The 19,247-nt window shown below is 42.0% G+C and overlaps 1 protein-coding gene across 1 annotated transcript in view; it reads right to left on the reverse strand.

Moving 5' to 3' along the window:
• SSBP4 (single stranded DNA binding protein 4) overlaps window positions 1-19,247 on the reverse strand; it is a 468,852-nt gene that overhangs the window by 16,156 nt on the left and 433,449 nt on the right. The window contains exons 9-15 of the mRNA XM_040417640.1: window positions 14,296-14,366; window positions 13,682-13,749; window positions 13,553-13,598; window positions 11,083-11,118; window positions 10,069-10,123; window positions 5,976-6,046; window positions 1,145-1,223 (exon numbers count right to left, since the gene is read on the reverse strand). Of these exons, the coding sequence (XP_040273574.1) occupies window positions 1,145-1,223; window positions 5,976-6,046; window positions 10,069-10,123; window positions 11,083-11,118; window positions 13,553-13,598; window positions 13,682-13,749; window positions 14,296-14,366 (426 nt within the window). The remainder of the gene's footprint in view (window positions 1-1,144; window positions 1,224-5,975; window positions 6,047-10,068; window positions 10,124-11,082; window positions 11,119-13,552; window positions 13,599-13,681; window positions 13,750-14,295; window positions 14,367-19,247) is intronic.

A 19,247-nucleotide genomic window follows, 5' to 3' on the forward strand; every position in this document is an offset into this window, starting at 1 on the left:
GTGACCCTGCACGCTGCGTGCTCCGTCTACCAACAGATAGACGGACCATGCCTAGCAACCCTATTTTAAACACAGGTAAAAGCAGGCAGTACAGGGAACAAAAATGTGGAATTAAGGGGTAATTTAATACACAGTGAAAAGTTGAACTAGGGCCACCAAGGTGATATTAATCACCACAATCCAATACTCCAAAAAATAAATAAATACGACAGTTATCCTTTAAAAATGTGTGAACATCAGACTGACTCAACCCTGACACCTGGAAAAAAGGTATAAAAATGATCCACGAAAAGCATGTTGGTTAATGATCTGCATGTGTAGTAAGTTTAATCAATATAGCATAGTGCTTCAGTTATCATCCCAACCCATAGAATATAGACATGATAAACTTCAGCACTCCATAGATTAAATAAATTGGTGCATATTTTTGATTTTGATTTTTTTAAGGCAATTCACAAAAGATGTTTGGGTCAAAATGAGCTTTTCAAACACTTGAGGATCTGCAGTTAGACTCGTGGCCACTAGGTGTCATTATATCACCACAGTATGCAGCGTCCTCCAGTACCTTTATTTGGATGTTATTTCATGACATTTATTTTCTCTTGGGATTTGAAATAACCATATTACTATAACTCTTTCCTGTTTGGAATGTTTTCTTCCCTATGATTGTTTTAAGAAGACACAAGTAAATCTTGCAAAAAAGAATCCATGTTAGATATTATGCAGTGATCTTTCATGTTGTGATGTTACGTTTTAGAAATATCTTTACATTGTACAGATTACTTCTATTTGGATATATGTAGATAACATTTATGCTGCATTTCCTCCATAGTTTTGATTATTATGCGTAATACTCTATGGTAAAAAGTTAAATGCTGGCATCTATTATTGAATACCATTTTGGTTCTTTTTTTTCTGATTAAAAATACAAAGGGAAGATTTCTCAAGCTGGTGTAAAGTAGAACTGGCTTAGTTTCCCATAGCAACCAATCAGATTCCATTTTTAATTTTCTAAAGGAGCTCTGAAAAATGAAAGGTAGAATCTGATTGGTTGCTATCGGCAACTAAACCAGTTCTACTTTACACCAGTTTGATAAATCTTCCCCAAAGTTCAAAAACATGAATATTTCATGAATGTACCTACCTAACGATCCATTCATATGATGAGGTTCCATTGCACCCATTCCTCCCATTGGGCCATCAGGACCAGGGCCCATTGGGAACTAAAAAAACAAACAAACCCTGGTAACAAACATCGGTCACAACACAAATTGTAGTGCAGCATCACATAAGACAATTTTAGAAGTTGCAGGGCACAACCTTGATAACTATAATGAGCTACTGCCTTCAGACCTGCACAACCTTTATTTTACTGGTTCGCTGGGAGTCTCAGCGGTTTGAGTTTCACCCCAAATGTGTAACTCCCCTCAAAGCATTCAATGATTTTTGCTAAAATAAATCCAAATTTACCCTTATTAGCCTCAATGTTAAGTACCCATGGCCCACAAAGGAATTTATACGCCGCCAACTAAATTCAATTTCAAATTTAGGTACATTTTAATGATTATGGGCAGCATGGTAGCCCAGTGGCTAGCTGAAAGTTGAGGTCCAATGTTCAGAACCAAATGTATTCTGTAAGTGCTCAGAACTGCACTGAACCATCCCAGGTACCTGTTCTGGCATTCATTGTGTGCTGGTCCTGTCTCCATTACTTTCACAGTGGAAGATCTGAATCTTAAGTTGACCATACACATTAGATGAATATCAGTTGAACATGCTGATTTTGGCGGGCGCAGATGGCAATATAGTGTGTATGGGGTTATCCCCACTTTTCTCCCCCAGGTAGTATTGGACTGTTGAGTTTTAGCATGCCTAACTCTTTTGTTCTTGGTGGAGATAAGCTGCTATCAGAAGTCTCTGTCAATGCTTTTAAGTGGTTATCTAACCCCTATAATGACCCTTCCCCTTGCGCGCGCGCCACAATATGCGGGCCCCTGGGTATACATTATACTTACCTGCCTCCTGGCACCCGCATATCTCCGGATCCCTGCATGGCCGCCACTGCATCTCCCCATTGCTTGGATGAAAACATCCAGTGACGAGGGGAGAAGCCAATAGCAAGCGTCAGGGAGGAGCCTCCCTAGAATCGCAGGCGACAAAGGAGAAGCAGCGATGGCCGTGCGGGGATCAGGAGCGACACAGATGCCAGGGAGCAGGTAAGTATAATGTATACCAGGGAACCAGGCATTGGTGGGTCATTATAGGGGTTGGATAACCCTTTAAAGAGGACCTTTCACTACAATAAAAAATCTAAACTAAGCATACAGACATGGAGAGCGGCGCCCAGGGATCTCCCTGCACTTACTATTATCCCTGGGCGCCGCTCCGTTCTCCCAGGATAGGCTCCGGTATTGTCATATTTTTGGCTCAACTGGGTGGAGCCTGCCGGCGTTTCCTTCTCCCAGGCTGTAGCGCTGGCCAATCGCAGCGCTCAGCTCATAGCCTGAGAGAAAAAAAAACCTCTCAGGCTATGAGCTGAGCGCTGCGATTGGCCAGCGCTACAGCCTGGGAGAAGGAGACGCCGGCAGGCTCCACCCAGTTGAGCCGAAAATATGAAGATACCGGAGCCTATACCGGGAGAACGGAGCAGCGCTCAGGGATAATAGTAAGTGCAGGGAGATCCCCGGGCGCCGCTCTCCATGTCTGTATGCTTAGTTTAGATTTTTTATTGTAGCGAAAGGTCCTCTTTAAAGGGTTATCCAATTTTTGTGACCGCATGAACAATCTATTACCTGATGAATGTTTTTCTTGTTCATCAGGTAATCGGCTGCACATTTACACTGCTAGATAATCGCTAACAATTATGTACGATCATACGATTATCTGCGAGATTCTCAGCCTGTGTAAAGGACCCTTTACTCCCCTTTCCCTGTTGAAAACATATACACTTGATTTAGGAGGAGTCAAGAAGAACAGCTCTTGGCCAAACAGCTATCTAAGGGCTCATGCACACGACCGCATGGCTTTTTCAGTGTTTTGCGGGACGTTTTTAACGGATCCGTTTTTCAGTTTTTTTGTTTCAGTAGTGTTTCCGGTTTCGTTCTGTTTTTCCGTATGGCATATACAGTATACAGTAATTACATACAAGAAATTGGGCTGGACATCAAATTTCCAATAGATGGTTCCGCAAAAAACGGAACAGATACAGAAGACATATGGAGTACATTCCTTATGTGTTCCGTTTTTTTTTTGCAGACCCATTGACTTGAATGGAGCCACGGAACGTGATTTGCGGGCAATAATAGGACATGTTCTATCTTTGAACGGAATGGAAAAACAGAAATACGGAAACGGAATGCACACAGAGACACTTCAGTTTTTTTTGCTGACCCATTGAAATAAATGGTTCCTCAAAAGTAACGCATACTGAACTAAAAAAAAACGGCCAGTATACTGAAAGCAAAAAACGTTTGTGTGCATGAGCCCTAATATGTATGGCCAGTCTTGCAGACAGCATTTTGTGTTTACAGGCAAATAAGTCTCATAGTGTGGACATTTTCTTGCATGGATAGGTACATCAAGTTCCTATGATATTGGCTAAAGTATGTATGAGCATGTGAGTAATTGAAATCTCCACTAGCTGCACAGACAGGTGACAGTTTATTTTAACTACAGATCTATGAATATGCTCGAGCTATGTAAATGAGTAATAAAGATAAATTATCGTAATAACCTGCACCACAGAGACTACTAGAATAAAGTATTATAACAACCTGCACCACCCATATTGGGTACATGGCGACTGAAAAGTTGCACAACATTTTCTTTAATGATGGTCAATAGTGTCGCACTGCGACATGCTGCGACTGTGACTAAACAGTCACACAAAATCCATCCAGGTTGGATTTTTGTGCGACTGTTGCATCACAGTTGCAGCATATCAAGTCTCATGTCGCAGTGTGACATTATTGATTATAACTAAGGATCGCGGAGCTGCAGCGCCAAGAAAGGACAAGTTCCTACTCGGCTTGGCTGCAGCTCCGTGACCCTCAGCGCTGCCTCCCATTAAGATGTATCAGAGATAATGTGGCCATCGGCAGGTTTTTGGTGAAATTTCGGCGTGGCTGTCTGCGCCAAAATTCCACCTCAAAAGTCTGCTATGTGAACGGCCCCTTACTAGTAGAAGAAATGATTGTAATAATCTGTACCACCTATGCTAGTAGAATAAATTATTATAATAACCTGGAAAAAGCATCGGCGTCTCTGGTAGCCAGGACCGCGGGAGTGCACATAGGCGATAATAAGATAATAAGACGATGTACAAGAGGCATTATTGTGGAGAAAAAAACATTTCTCAGCTTTTATTTACATTTGAGCAAAAAGTGTCCAGTCCAAAATTATTCATACCCTTCTCAATAATCAATAGAAAAGCCTTTATTGGCTATTACAGCAATCAAACGCTTCCTATAATTGCAGACCAGCTTTTTGCATGTCTCCACAGGTATTTTTGCCCATTCATCTTTAGCAATGAGCTCCAAATCTTTCAGGTTGGAGGGTCTTCTTGCCATCACCCTGATCTTTAGCTCCCTCCACAGATTCTCAATTGGATTCAAGTCTGGACTCCAAAACGTTAATGTTGTTGTCTGCTAACCATTTCTTCACCACTTTTGCTGTGTGTTTTGGGTCATTGTCATGCTGAAATGTCCACTGGTGCCCAAGGCCAAGTTTCTCTGCAGACCGCCTTATGTTGTCGTTGAGAATCCTCATGTATTGCTCTTTTTTCATGGTGCTGTTCACTGTGATTAGGTTCCCTGGTCCATTGGCTTAAAAACACCCCCAAAGCATTAGGTTCCCACCACCATGTTTGACAGTGGGGATGGTATTCTTTGGGTTGAAGGCTTCTCCTTTTGTACGCCAAATGAAGAAAACATCATTGTGACCAAACTATAAAATTTTTGTTTCATCTGACCATAACACAGAAGACCAGAAGTCTTCTTCTTTGTTCAGATGAGCTTTTGCAAAGGCCAAGCAAGCTTTTATGTGCCTTATCTGGAGAAGTGGAACCCAGCAGTGTGCAGTGTCCGTTGGATTGTCTGCCTTGAGACATTGCCACCAGCAGAGCCCAGATTCACCAGGATGGCCTTGGTAGTGACCCTTGGATTCTTTTCTCTCTAACTATCCTCCTGGCCATCTCAGGTGTGACTTTTGGCTTCCGACCACGTCCTCTGAGATTTTCCACAGTGCGGAACATCTTGTATTTTTTGCTCAAATGTAAATAAAAGCTGAGAAATGTTTTTTCCCCCCACAATAATGCCTCTTGTACATCGTCTTATTATCTTTTGGGAGACACCTATCTCATTTACTGTCAAAAAATTACTTGCTGGTTGAATAAAAGTAACTTTAAGTCCAAATTTTTAAAAAAATGTAACCCCTCCAGCCCTATTTTACTTAGCATTCTGTATTCAGAATGCTATTATTTTCCCTTATAACCATGTTATAAGGGAAAATAATACAATCTACAGAACACCGATCCCAAGCCCGAACTTCTGTGAAGAAGTTCGGGTTTGGGTACCAAACATGCACGATTTTTCTCACGCGTGTGCAAAACGCATTACAATGTTTTGCACTCGCGCGGAAAAATCGTGCATGTTCCCGCAATGCACCCGCACCTTTTCCAGCAACGCCCGTGTGAAACCAGCCTAAGGGTACTTTCACATCTGACAAATCCACAACAAAGTCTGCCTGATTTACATGTGGCTTTGTCGCTGATTTTGCTGAAGATTTGCCACTGATTTCACAGTTTTTCATTGCTGCAGCATAAAGGTCAATTTACTTTGCAGATTTTTTCTGGCAGCAAATAGATAGGATTTTCTAGATCATTTTGTTATGATCACAAATAATGGAGTATTCTAGCATGAATTTATATATCAAATAACATTTCTAGTACATTGTCACTGTTCTTTACATTTACTTACATTTGGCCTGCTTCCACCAGGTCCTATGGGATTCATCATTGTGTACATGTTCTCACTGGAGTTTGTAGAGTCTGCAAAAAACAAAAAAAAACAAAAGAGACACAGAAAAATAAGCAAACATATGCTACATGATATTCATTGTACAGTTATGCATTTTTCTAATATTCTTTCTATTCAGTGGCAGAAAGCAGAGATCTTCAAAATGGCAATTAACATACACAGTGTAAGGCCTCGTGCACACGGACGTTGTTTAGCCATTCCGTGGATTGGGGACCGCAATTTGCGGCCGGGACGTATGGAGACCCATTCAACTTGGATGGGTCTGTGATCTATCCGCACACCAAAAAAATAAAACGTTCTATTTTTTTGCAGTGCGGAGGCACGGAGAGAAACACCACGGAAGCACTCCGTAGTGCTTCCGTGGGGTTCTGTGCCTCCGTTTCGCACTGAAGCTCCGTTTCGCACTGAAGCTCCGACTTAAATGGGTCCACATCCGTGATGCAGGTAGCACACGGCCGGTACCCGTATATTGCAGACCCACTGTTTGCGGGCCGCAATATGGCCACAGCCGGGCAACAGCCGTGTGCATGAGGCCTAACAAAGTATCAAAACCTTTCATTATTCAATTATTAAACTTTATTTACATAACACAAAAAATGCAATTTTTTTCCAGGAATTTTTTTTTACAACAAAAAAAAAACAGACAGAGGTTTAAGTCAATAGAAAATTTATTTAGTGCATTTTTTTGTGTATTTTTCTTGCAATTTATATTTTGGGTCAATAGCGTTTTTATAAAGTGCAACATCCTGGGGATATGGAGTTTCAGGTGTTTTCCCATATACTCATTAGTATTTGCCCTATAAGACGCATTGACATTTCCCCCTACTTTTTGGGAAAAAAGTGTGTCTTAGTCTACATTCACACAACCGTATGTTTTTGGGGTCCTTTTGGCATCTGTATTGCATCCGTTTTTTTTGCAGATCCATTGTAACAATGCCTATCCTTGTCCGCAAAACGGACAAGAATAGGACATGCTCTATTTTTTTCGCGGGGCTACAGAACGGACATATGAATGCGCATTTTTTGTGGACCCACTGAAATTAATGGGTCCTCTTACAATCCGCAAAAAAAACGGAACGGACGTGGAAACAAAATAGGTTTGTGTGAATATAGCCTTATAGGGTGAAAAATATGGTATATATAGAAGAGAGGAAGAAAATCAGTGAAGAGCCCATGTACAGTATATATAAATTGATACCATGATATATTATCAACTATGATATCCAAGGTTGGTCTGCCATAAAAGAAACAGTAATCTCTCAATATAATATGTGCTTTCATTTTTGTTTGACTTGTTGCTGAAGCTTCAGTGACTGTCCTAATTATCAGAATCCATGTGGCTGCCACCAAGACAACCCTAATCACATGAATAGAACTTTTAAAATGTTTAATCAAAGAAGTTTGTTCATAAAATATGGTGTGTGCGAATATGCATAATGAATATGTCTAGTAAGTATATATAGGGGCATGAAAATGATGAACTAACATATATGAAATTAAGTAATAAATAGAAAAATGTTAAACAAACCAGAATATGATTTATATTTTAGATTCTTCAAAGTAGCATTATTCTGCTTTGATGGCATCCTCTCGGCTTCATGAGGTAGTCACCTGGAATGGTTTTCAATTAACAGGTATGTCTTGCCAAGGGTTAATTTGTGGAATTGTTGCCTTTGTAATGTGTTTGAGACCATCAGTTTTGTTGTGCAGAGGCAGGATTTGTACACGGCTCCATACACAATTTAGTCATATTTTACTACTGCAAGAACCAATCAACTCAGCAAAGGGAAACAACAGTCCTTTATTACTTTAAGACACGAAGGTCAGTTGATCTGGAAAATTTCCAGAACCTTTGAAGGTATCCTCAACTACAGTAAAGAAAACCATGAAACACTATGATGATACTGTTCTTATGATGACCGCCCCATGAAAGAAAGACCATGAGCTACCACTGCTGCAAAAGATTAGTTCAGAAACCACAAATTAGCAGCAACTTAATTTAGAGGCTACATAAATGCTTTTACAGGGATCAAGTACATCAACAGTTCAGAGAAGGCCGAGAATCAGGCCTTTATGGTTGAATTGCTGCTGAGAAGTCTCTACTGAGGAACAATAAGAAGAGAATAGCTTGGGCAAAGAAACACACGGAATGGATATTAGACCAGTGAAAATCTGTACTTTGGTCTGATGAGGATGGTTTCTACATGTCAATGGCCATTTTAAGCTCTGTCAACGGCCATTCTAAGCTGAATGTGCCTGCACTCGTCAGATTGTATCTGATACACAACTTAAAGGGGTCGTGTCTCTTCAGCAAATAGCATTTATAACGAGGGTAAGTTAATACAAGGCACTTATTAATTGTATTAACTTTCTCTACATGATAAATGCCAGTTGCTGAAGTGACACGACCCCTTTAAGGCCTGACAAGTACCCGCTTGGGAGGCTGGCTGGGAATCCCAGGTTGACTTCGCTGCCAAAGGAGGTGATGATGGTGAACTAAAAGAATTCAAAAAGGGCCAGGATATATTTCTGGAGTGTAATAATATTACACTTTATAATTACTAGAGTTCTGGAGATAAGTCGTTGATCCAGGGAGTTATTCTGATTGCCTGATTGAAGTCGGGAAGGAATTTTCCCCCTAAAATGAGTAAAATTGGCTTCTACCTCATTGGATTTGTGTGCCTTCCTCTGGATCAACATGTCTCCAGGCTATATAAGGACTATCTGACCAAGAAGGAGAGTGATGGAGTGCTGAGTTAGATTATATTGCCTCTACAAGCGCCTGACCTTAACTCAATTAAGATGGTTTGGGATTGGACCGCAGAGTGAAGGAAAAGCAGCCAACAAGCGCTCAGCACCTCTGGGAACTCCTTCAAAACTGTTGAAAAACCATTCTAAGTGACTACCTCATGAAGAGGATTAAGAGAATGCCAAGAGTATGAAAAGCTGTCATCAAAGCAAACGAGGCTTCTTTGAAGAATCTAGAATAAAAAAACATTCTGGTTTAATACTTTTTGTTTACAATTTAAAGGGGTTGTCTCATCTCAGACAATGGGGGCATTATCTGATAGGTGCAACTCCCACTGCTGCGACCCGCACCTATATCGATAACGGAGCCCCGAAAGTGGTGGAGGGCACACTGCGCATGCACAGCCACCCTACATTAATTTCTATTGAGCCGCCGAAAATAGCTGTGCGCTGTCTCGGCCATTTCCATCGGGCCCATGGAAGTGAATGGGAGCGGTGGCCAGTCATGTGTGGTGTGCTCTCATTCACTTCCATGGGGAGAGCGCTTGGTGGTGGCCAGACTGGAGTCCTCCAACCACCACTTTGCGGGGCTGCCGCACCAATAAGACAATGGGGGCATATCCTAGTGAGACAACCCCTTTAATTCCATATATGTTCAATCATAATTTTCATGTCTTCAATAGGAATCTACATATATTTTTTAATTTTTCCATTTTTTAATTGGTATGTAAAATGCTGACAAGACTCCCTATTTCAGGACTAACTCAATTCCTTCCTGCTTCTGTTTTCTGTCCTTGGTAACCTTATTTCTTCAGACACATCCGATAGATGGAAGGAATTGCTTTCTGGCCAAAATATCAACTATGAGAACATGGAAATGCTTTGGGAAGACGAGTCTTACTGTTGTCTGGGACTGACTGTGGAGATTAAGCCTTGTCAGTGATCTCTTGGCTTTGTGTACCTGAACAATCCACTCTTAACATAACCATTGTTCAAGTGCCAAGCTGGAAACAAAGATGAATACAGTAGTAAATTAATTACAGTCGTGAAAAGTACTAAAAAACTTGGACAAATTCTATTCTCTCTTGGGAGATTCTGTTTACCTCTGAACTATCACTTGGAAAACACACAGGCCGGACTTAGTTTATGACTGATAAATGGACTTCATAAGACTACATTGTTATTGTAGACCTGAAAATCCATATCCACACTCAACACCACACTTCAAATAGATTACACAAGAAGGTACAAAGATTTAAGTATGAGAATGCATAAAAAAAAATACCTCCTGGACTGGGCATTATAGGTGTGCCAGGTGGTCCTCCACCACCTGGAGGACCCTAAATAAAGACATAAAACATATAGCGTTATATAGTGCAAAAGACAAAGCAGAGATCAGCTAACCCAACCTGATGATCACCCTGATTGTACATGGACCATACAAATGGGCACTAGGTAAATATCCAAAAAGAGAAGTTACATTCCTTATAACTGTGAGGAAGACTAGTATTGAAATTTGGTTTTGTGAATTTTAATCTTTCTATGATGTGTTTATCAATAAAATTAAATGTGGATTTTATCTACGTGCTGAATATAACGTCTCTTTTTAAAACCTAAAGGTATTGTCTCACTTTAGCAAATGGCATTTATCAAGTACAGTAGATAATACAAGTAGTTAATACAATATTATAGGAAAAGGTTCCGGCCTCTCTGGTGGCTATGACCACAGTAGTGTGCAAAGACTGGTGCTTTTTCCTATAGTTTGCAAGCACGGCCACCGCTGATGGATTTCCGGGTGGTCATAACCATGGATAGGAGTAGTGTATATTGTGATGAAAAAATGTATAAGGCCAGCAAAAGAGGCAATATGGACAATCACAATTGCCTTGTATTAACTTTCTGTACATGATAAATGACATTCACTGAAGTGAGACAACCCCTTTAACAGTTGTTATTGGTATAAAATGAATTAATCAAAAATGGTTCTATTCTTTCCGTGAATGATGCTATAATAACAAACTGTAAGGCTCATACCCTTATAATGGAACTAACATGGCCTTACTGACAAACGCGTTGCTTAGTCAAACACAAAGTTGCATTCATTTTTCCAAAGCAATGTTAAAATGAGACATGAGCTCTGGTTGATGTGGGCAACACAGCCATTTTTAATGGGAAGCACTTTTGATAAATGAGACCTTATATGTGTACACCATTTGGTGTATAAAGAGTAGTAATATGAAGGGCTCTAAGTAGAGAAAAAAAAAACCGTAAAAACAAATAAATAAATACAATTTCTCACCACATAGTTTCCAGGTGAAGATGATGAATATGCTATCTGGATGTGGAAAAAGATAAAAACTAAGTTACTAACCAACATTAACAATAAGTAAACTAGTAAAAACTCCAGCAAACTCCGCTCTTTAATGACATTTCACAGTCTGCCACAATATAATTTACATAGTTACACAGATAGCTATTAGGCCGAGTTCACACGAACGTGTGTGACCCGTGCCTGTGCTGCGGCCCGCAAATAGCAGGCCGCAATGCATGATCGCCGGCCGTAGGTCAGCCGCATCGGATCGCGGACCCATTCACTTTAATGGGTCCGCGATCCGGCCGTTCCGCTAAAAGATAGGACTTGTTCTATCTTTTAGCGGAACGGAAGTACGGGACGTAACCCCACGGAGGCACTCCGTAGTGCTTCCGAGGGGTCCCGTCCCGTGCGGCCGTTCCGCGATTCCGGATTTGCGGACCCATTGAAGTGAATGGGTCCGCATCCGTGATGCGGAATTCACACGGAACTGTGGCCGTTTATTGCGGCCCGCGATTTGCGGGCCGCAATACAGCCACGGATCACACACGTTCGTGTGAACTCGGCCTTACACAGATTTTCACAAAGATTCCATGCCAAAATTTTCTGTATTCCGTCTTCCATTGATGTTTTTCTGCTACATATTTTGGTGTGGAAACTGCACGAAATCTGCTTGGGAACCACAGTCGAGTAGCAAAACGCAGATTAACCTTATTGAAATGGGGTAATCCACGCACTTGAGAAGCAGCAAATTGGCAACAGAAATAAACAATCTGGCATCTGAATTCTAACAGGGATTCCATCATGTGAGCAGGGCTGGATCAACATTGTCTCCCAGCAGAAACATTTTTATAGTCTCTTTTCAAAGGCAACCAACAGAAATATTAAGCCTCCTGCACATGACCGTGGGGCCACTGTCTGTGTTGTGGCTGACAAACCGCTGGCATCGGTCATGTGCAGGAGGCCTTAGGCTATGTCAACATGGCAAAATCCACAACAGAAAAAATTGTGGCAGATCATTAGCTGAAAATGGGTTGTTTTGGGTGACAGATTTGTAATTTGGAAGAGTTTTTAGAGAATTTCTTGCAAGCGTTTTAGAAGAGTTTTTGAGTGAGGCTTTTCTGTTTTGACTTGTACAATCAAATGTGCATTGCACACTAGCCAGTATGCATAATCTAAGTGCAGACATTGAGCCAATATTGCTAAAAGAGTCCTACTCTGAAATCTGGATTGTGAATGCAGCTCTGGAGTACCAATGTTTCTATTGGTAGGCACACTTGCATACAGGAATCACTATCGTTGATGTTTATCATAACATTTATTATATATAAATAAAATTATAAAAAAATATTTAAAAAAATACGTAAATGGAATATCTATTTAAATACAATATTAGACTTTTAATCTAATTTTTAAATAGGTATTCCATTTAAATAGGTATTTTTATATTTTTTATAATTTTATATATAATAAATGTTATGATAAACATTAATAATCTACAATAGTAATTCCTGTATGCAAGTGTAACTACCAATAGAAACATTTGTATTATAATATTTGGCATTGGGTATGTGATTTGTTAGAGCACCTTTATTCACTGGACCCAGAGGGGTGAGCTACTAATCACACTATAGCTCTGGAGTACAGCCTGTAATTTCATATCAGCACAAGATGCTAAATGTTAATTTATATGCTTTTATCCATTAGTAATAAAATGTTATCCAAAGGTGGATAGATATCTAATTTATTTCATGTGTTATTTTCTGGACATTTAAGTAGCCAAACTTTTATATATTAATTTTATTGTCAAGTTACTAATCTATAAAATAATTTTGATGGCTAAAGAACAGAATAAAATTATACCAGCTGCCATAAATATTTCTGTATGAATTTTGAGTTACAATATTAGCTCATTCACAATGGTTAAATAGGGCATTTTGCTGCCTCACTTTGACTATTGCAAAACCTCTGCGTTTTAGGTTAGACTAGCCTAAGGGTCCTTACATGTGAATTTTGTACTTTCGAATCTTACCATTTTAAAAAAAAATGCCATTTTTATTTAGGGCACTAGCATTTTTTGCTATATTTATTTATTTTATGCACTTATATAGCGCTACTATATTCCTCAGCGCTTTACAGAAATTAGCAACCAACCGTCCCCAATGGGGCTCACAATCTAAGGTCCCTGTCAGTATGTCTTTGGAGTGTGGGAGGAAACTGGAGTACCCGGAGGAAACCCATGCAAACATGGGGAGAACATACAAACTCCATGCAGATGTTGTCGGATTCGAACCTAGGACCTAGTGCTAACCACTGAGCCACTGTGCTGCCAATATACTTATACAAAAAATGCAGATGTAAAAAATGACACTAAAACACAAAGGTGCCACCAAAAGGCTATGTTTGAAAGCATCTTTAACATTACATAGTGTTGTTTCAATTTCATTTAGAAGCTTACCGAATTAGCATTGGGGTTCGGCCATGGACCTCTCCCTCCTGGGCCCCTATAAAAAAAAATATTAATAATTTTTGTGATGAAAAATTGGAAGACAAATCACAGCATGAAACCAAATGCGCATGTGCCTACATGTTCATTCCAGGCATTCCAGGTCCACCTAAGGAATTTGGAGGTGGTCTCATTCCACTGCCGTAGTTCTAGGGCATAATAAAATAATTATTTTAGAGAGATGACATGGTTATTTAGAGCTAGCCAACAGTGTTATAATATTATTATATTTCAGAACGAAGTTACATTAAAGGGGTAGTCCAACATTCAAGTGTTTTTTTTTGTTTTGTTTTAAAACTCTAGTGGGAAGCATAGTTACTTACTCCCTGATGTTAAGTTCTGACTTCAAGGATACATGGCTGTCTTCACTGTGCTTTTGTCCCCAAACATAAACTTCTGGCATGGATGGTGATCATGTGTGCCGCTGCAGCCAATGACTAGCCACAGTGGTGACATGTCCTCAAGTGATCCAGCAGCGATGTACTGCTTAGGAACACATTAACACCTCAGTGGCACAAGTGACCCCCCCCCCATATGTGCTGGAACTGAGTGTTGGGGTTGAGGTAAGCATACTTCCCTTTACGGGTCCCGTTTGGTCGAGTTGGGGTTATTTAAAAAAAAAAAAAAAAAAAACATTTGAACTTATACAACCCCTTTAATAAACTTTGGAACATAAAGTTTTCTTAACAGGTTACCTGAGGTCCCATGCCTGCCATGCCTCGTGGTGGGTTCATTCTTTGCATGGGTCCGCCCATGTTTGGATGTCCTGGAAAACAACAAATAATAAAAAGATTATCAGAAACAATCAAAGAATGGAAATTAAGTATACTTATAAACTTAAAAATGCATTGCAGTCATTATCTATCTATCTCACAAATGCATGGAGTACCACTAGTACACTATTCCTAATACTTACTCTATGCATGGACGCTGGCCAACCCTCACCAGTTGTTGAAGGCATTACAGCAGGTAGAAAAGGACACATTATTTGCTCTAAATCTCTGTGAATTTCCATTGCTAGTGCCAGCTGCTGAGCAGCGCCTCAAAGGAGAGGGAATGGGACTCCTAGCATCCTCCCTCTGCTCCTCCCGCTACCTCTTCTCAAGCAAAGTTAAAGTTACCATATGGTGTTAAAGCAGCGTTCAGCGATTCTAATTCACGTACTTAGGATACACTACACAAGTACTCCTTAATAGCAGAGAAGGCCTGTCTGGGGAGTGCTCAGGACGCAGTCTGTTCTGCTTTGAAAGGCTGCTGTAAAATGCAGCCCAGGTCTTGGTGACACTGTAATTATTCCTGCACTTTGTCCTTTTATGTGCCCAGCACTAATGAGCCATTGGTGACAAAGGAAATATGTACCGTAATGCAGAGGAACATTAGCGTATTGTCACAGGGCTCATTTTTCTTGGTTCTTGAAGTAAATGTCATGTGACAAAAGACCGTTAGCACTGGGGTTGTATGACACAACCAACCAGCGTAAGTGTTAACAGTAAAATCCTTAACAACAAATACACACAACAAAAAAGCCTTTACACAATAGTCTTGTATGCAGTGTCGCACTCCATATCAGTAGTGGGGCCATGTACACGTAGGAGTATTTGCAGTATGTTATGTCATTATATATATGTATATTGCTGTAATTCCTTATAACAGGCTGGTAAACCACCACTTCACATCAGTCACTATATATATATATATATATATATATATATATATAAATAAATAAATAAAATAATAATAATATATATATATATATATATATATATACACTGCTCAAAAAAATAAAGGGAACACAAAAATAACACATCCTAGATCTGAGTTAATTAAATATTCTTCTGAAATACTTTGTTCTTTACATAGTTGAATGTGCTGACAACAAAATCACACAAAAATAAAAAAATGGAAATCCAATTTTTCAACCCATGGAGGTCTGGATTTGGAGTCACACTCAAAATTAAAGTGGAAAAACACACTACAGGCTGATCCAACTTTGATGTAATGTCCTTAAAACAAGTCAAAATGAGGCTCAGTAGTGTGTGTGGCCTCCACATGCCTGTATGACCTCCCTACAACGCCTGTGCATGCTCCTGATGAGGTGGCGGACGGTCTCCTGAGGGATCTCCTCCCAGACCTGGACTAAAGCATCTGCCAACTCCTGGACAGTCTGTGGTGCAACGTGACGTTGGTGGATAGAGCGAGACATGATGTCCCAGATGTGCTCAATTGGATTCAGGTCTGGGGAACGGGCAGGCCAGTCCATAGCATCAATGCCTTTGTCTTGCAGGAACTGCTGACACACTCCAGCCACATGAGGTCTAGCATTGTCTTGCATTAGGAGGAACCCAGGGCCAACCGCACCAGCATATGGTCTCACAAGGGGTCTGAGGATCTCATCTCGGTACCTAATGGCAGTCAGGCTACCTCTGGCGAGCACATGGGGGGCTGTGTGGCCCTCCAAAGAAATGCCACCCCACACCATTACTGACCCAATGCCAAATCGGTCATGCTGGAGGATATTGCAGGCAGCAGAACGTTCTCCATGGCGTCTCCAGACTCTGTCACGTCTGTCACATGTGCTCAGTGTGAACCTGCTTTCCTCTGTGAAGAGCACAGGGCGCCAGTGGCGAATTTGCCAATCTTGGTGTTCTCTGGCAAATGCCAAACGTCCTGCACGGTGTTGGGCTGTAAGCTCAACCCCCACCTGTGGACGTCGGGCCCTCATATCACTCTCATGGAGTCTGTTTCTGACCGTTTGAGCAGACACATGCACATTTGTTGCCTGCTGGAGGTCATTTTGCAGGGCTCTGGCAGTGCTCCTCCTGTTCCTCCTTGCACAAAGGTGGAGGTAGCGGTCCTGCTGCTGGGTTGTTGGCCTCCTCCACGTCTCCTGATGTACTGGCCTGTCTCCTGGTAGCGCCTCCATGCTCTGGACACTACGCTGACAGACACAGCAAACCTTCTTGCCACAGCTCGCATTGATGTGCCATCCTGGATAAGCTGCACTACCTGAGCCACTTGTGTGGGTTGTAGACTCCGTCTCATGCTACCACTAGAGTGAAAGCACCGCCAGCATTCAAAAGTGACCAAAACATCAGCCAGGAAGCATAGGAATTGAGAAGTGTTCTGTGGTCACCACCTGCAGAACCACTCCTTTATTGGGGGTGTCTTGCTAATTGCCTATAATTTCCACCTGTTGTCTATCCCATTTGCACAACAGCATGTGAAATTGATTGTCACTCAGTGTTGCTTCCTAAGTGGACAGTTTGATTTCACAGAAGTGTGATTGACTTGGAGTTACATTGTGTTGTTTAAGTGTTCCCTTTATTTTTTTGAGCAGTGTATATATATATAGATAGAGAGAGAGAGAGAGAGAGAGAGAGAGATAGGGAAGTTAGTTCAGTCCAGTACTAAGTGTATGAAGTGTAGCAACAGTGAGAGAAGTGCAGAAAGGGCAGCACATGTTTAGCCCTCAGCTAAGGAGGGGTACCTCTGGCATCAGACCCACAGAAGTCACATACCTTAGCCAGACTGAAGGGTACAGAAAGGAAGTGGAGGACCAAAGCTAGGGCTGGACCTGCTGTACCTGAAAGTGAGCTGGCATTGAGCTACCCCTCTGACTTGTCTGCAGACCAAAGGTAAGCCTGAACAGAAGAACCCCAGTGTGTTGAGAAAGTATAAGGAGAGCCTAGTGGAGGTGAGAGTGTTACCGCAGCCTATAGACTCCATTAGCTCCCAATGTGAGACAGGAGCCAGCCTATGGTGGGTGTTCACAGTCTACAGTGAAGTATAAGCTGCATGCAGAGCCGCATTCCTCTATCGACAGTTTGGATAATACTTTTGGAAATTGTGAGTAAGCCAGGAAGGCAAGACATATGTATAATGGCCATGTGAAGAAGTTTATTGATGTATACTCCACACCTGGAAGATAGTCAGCCAGAAGTTACAATAGCCTGAGTGTGACCACAGTCAGTATCTCACCAAGAGCCTGTTACTAGGATTGTAGCCACAGCTAACTGTGATGGGCTTTTGCATAGATTACAATACAACTACCTCTTCCATATCACTGAATCTGTACTTCTACCTCAAGGCAAGTGATTAACACAGTAAATGTTGCAGTTATTTATACAAGCCTTCCCTGCACCTAAAACCCTTTACCATCAAGGGCACCTCAACCAACATCTGGTAGGAGATCCCTCAACACCAGAGTGTGCCCCCGAAGGAATCCGGTGCTATCCTTCTCATCACTGTCCTCTACCTCTGGTGTGAATTCCGGAACTGCCAGATGCAGCTGAATGTCTTCCAGCCCCACTAGGTATAATGGGGTCCGGCAGAGATCTGTACATATTTCGGCAGACAAGCCGAGAACCAGCATTACACAAACCTCTGCATGCTGTGGTTTGTGTCCATCCAGTTTGTGTCTGCCAGAATAACCATGCTGGAGTTTAACAACGGAGGTGAGAAAGTAGCCTCTCAGTTACAGGGTGCTTACAGGATCTTTGAGAGGCCAAGAGCAGCAGGATGCAGTGGCGTTGCGAGGGGGGTGCGGTGGGTGCGGGCCGCACCGGGTGACACCAGTCTGATGGGGTGTCACCCGCCGGCCGATGGAGTTCTCCTTATTCACTAGCAAGCACGTCGGTCCGGCCGTCACGTGGAGAAGGGGGTGTGACTACCTGGTGAGTAGCGCCGCGGCAGCTGCACTGCAGGAGCAGCCAGCAGGCCCAGGACTCGAGTCTGGAGCTAATGGATTGGGTGGTGAGTCACGTGACAGCAGTGACTCACTCACACAGCCAGCCAGACCTGCCACTGCCGCGCCTGAGGGAGGAGGAGGTGTGGTAGGTAGCGCAGAGAGAGCATATTGACTTTATATTTAGATTTAATTTAATACCCCATTATAGTATTTATTATATTTAGGGGGGGTTGGGGCCTCCAGGTCCAGCCAGGGTAAAGCTTGAACAGAAGGTGGAAATGCACTTTAATGCTCCATGACTCATGGAGCATTAAAGTGCATTTCCTGGAAATGCCGCAAACTACATAATGGAGGGCAGTGGGGGGCATATTACTTAAAGGGGTTCTCCACTTTGTTTTAACTGATGATCTATCCTCTGGATAGATCATTAGCATCTGATCGGCGGGGGTCCGACACCCGGGACCCCCGCCGATCAGCAGTTTGAGAAGGTAGCAGCGCCGCTGGCCCAGTGACGTCACGACTAGTATCATCTGGCCTGGGCGCGTCTAAGCTCCAATCAAGTAAACAGAGCTTAGCCCTAGTTGATACTAGTCGTGATGTCACTGGGCCAGCGGTAAACAGTGAGAAGGCCGTGGCGCTGCTATAGCACCGCTGCCTTCTCAAACAGCTGATTGGCGGGGATCCCACGTGTTGGACCCCCGCTGATAAGATGCTGATGATCTATCCAGAGGATAGATCATCAGTTAAAACAAAGTGCAGAACTCCTTTAATGTGGGGCAGTGTGGGGGGGGGGGGGGGCATATTACTTAATGTGGGGCAGTGTAGGGGGGCATATTAATGTGGGGCAGTGTAGGGGGGCATATTACTTAATGTGGGGTAGTGTGGGGGGCATATTACTTAATGTGGGGCAGTGTAGGGGGCAGTATTACTAATTATGGCACTCCAGAAGGGAATTACTAT

This window comes from Bufo bufo, chromosome 2 (assembly GCF_905171765.1).
Source record: "Bufo bufo chromosome 2, aBufBuf1.1, whole genome shotgun sequence".
In the NCBI taxonomy this organism is placed as follows: domain Eukaryota; kingdom Metazoa; phylum Chordata; class Amphibia; order Anura; family Bufonidae; genus Bufo; species Bufo bufo.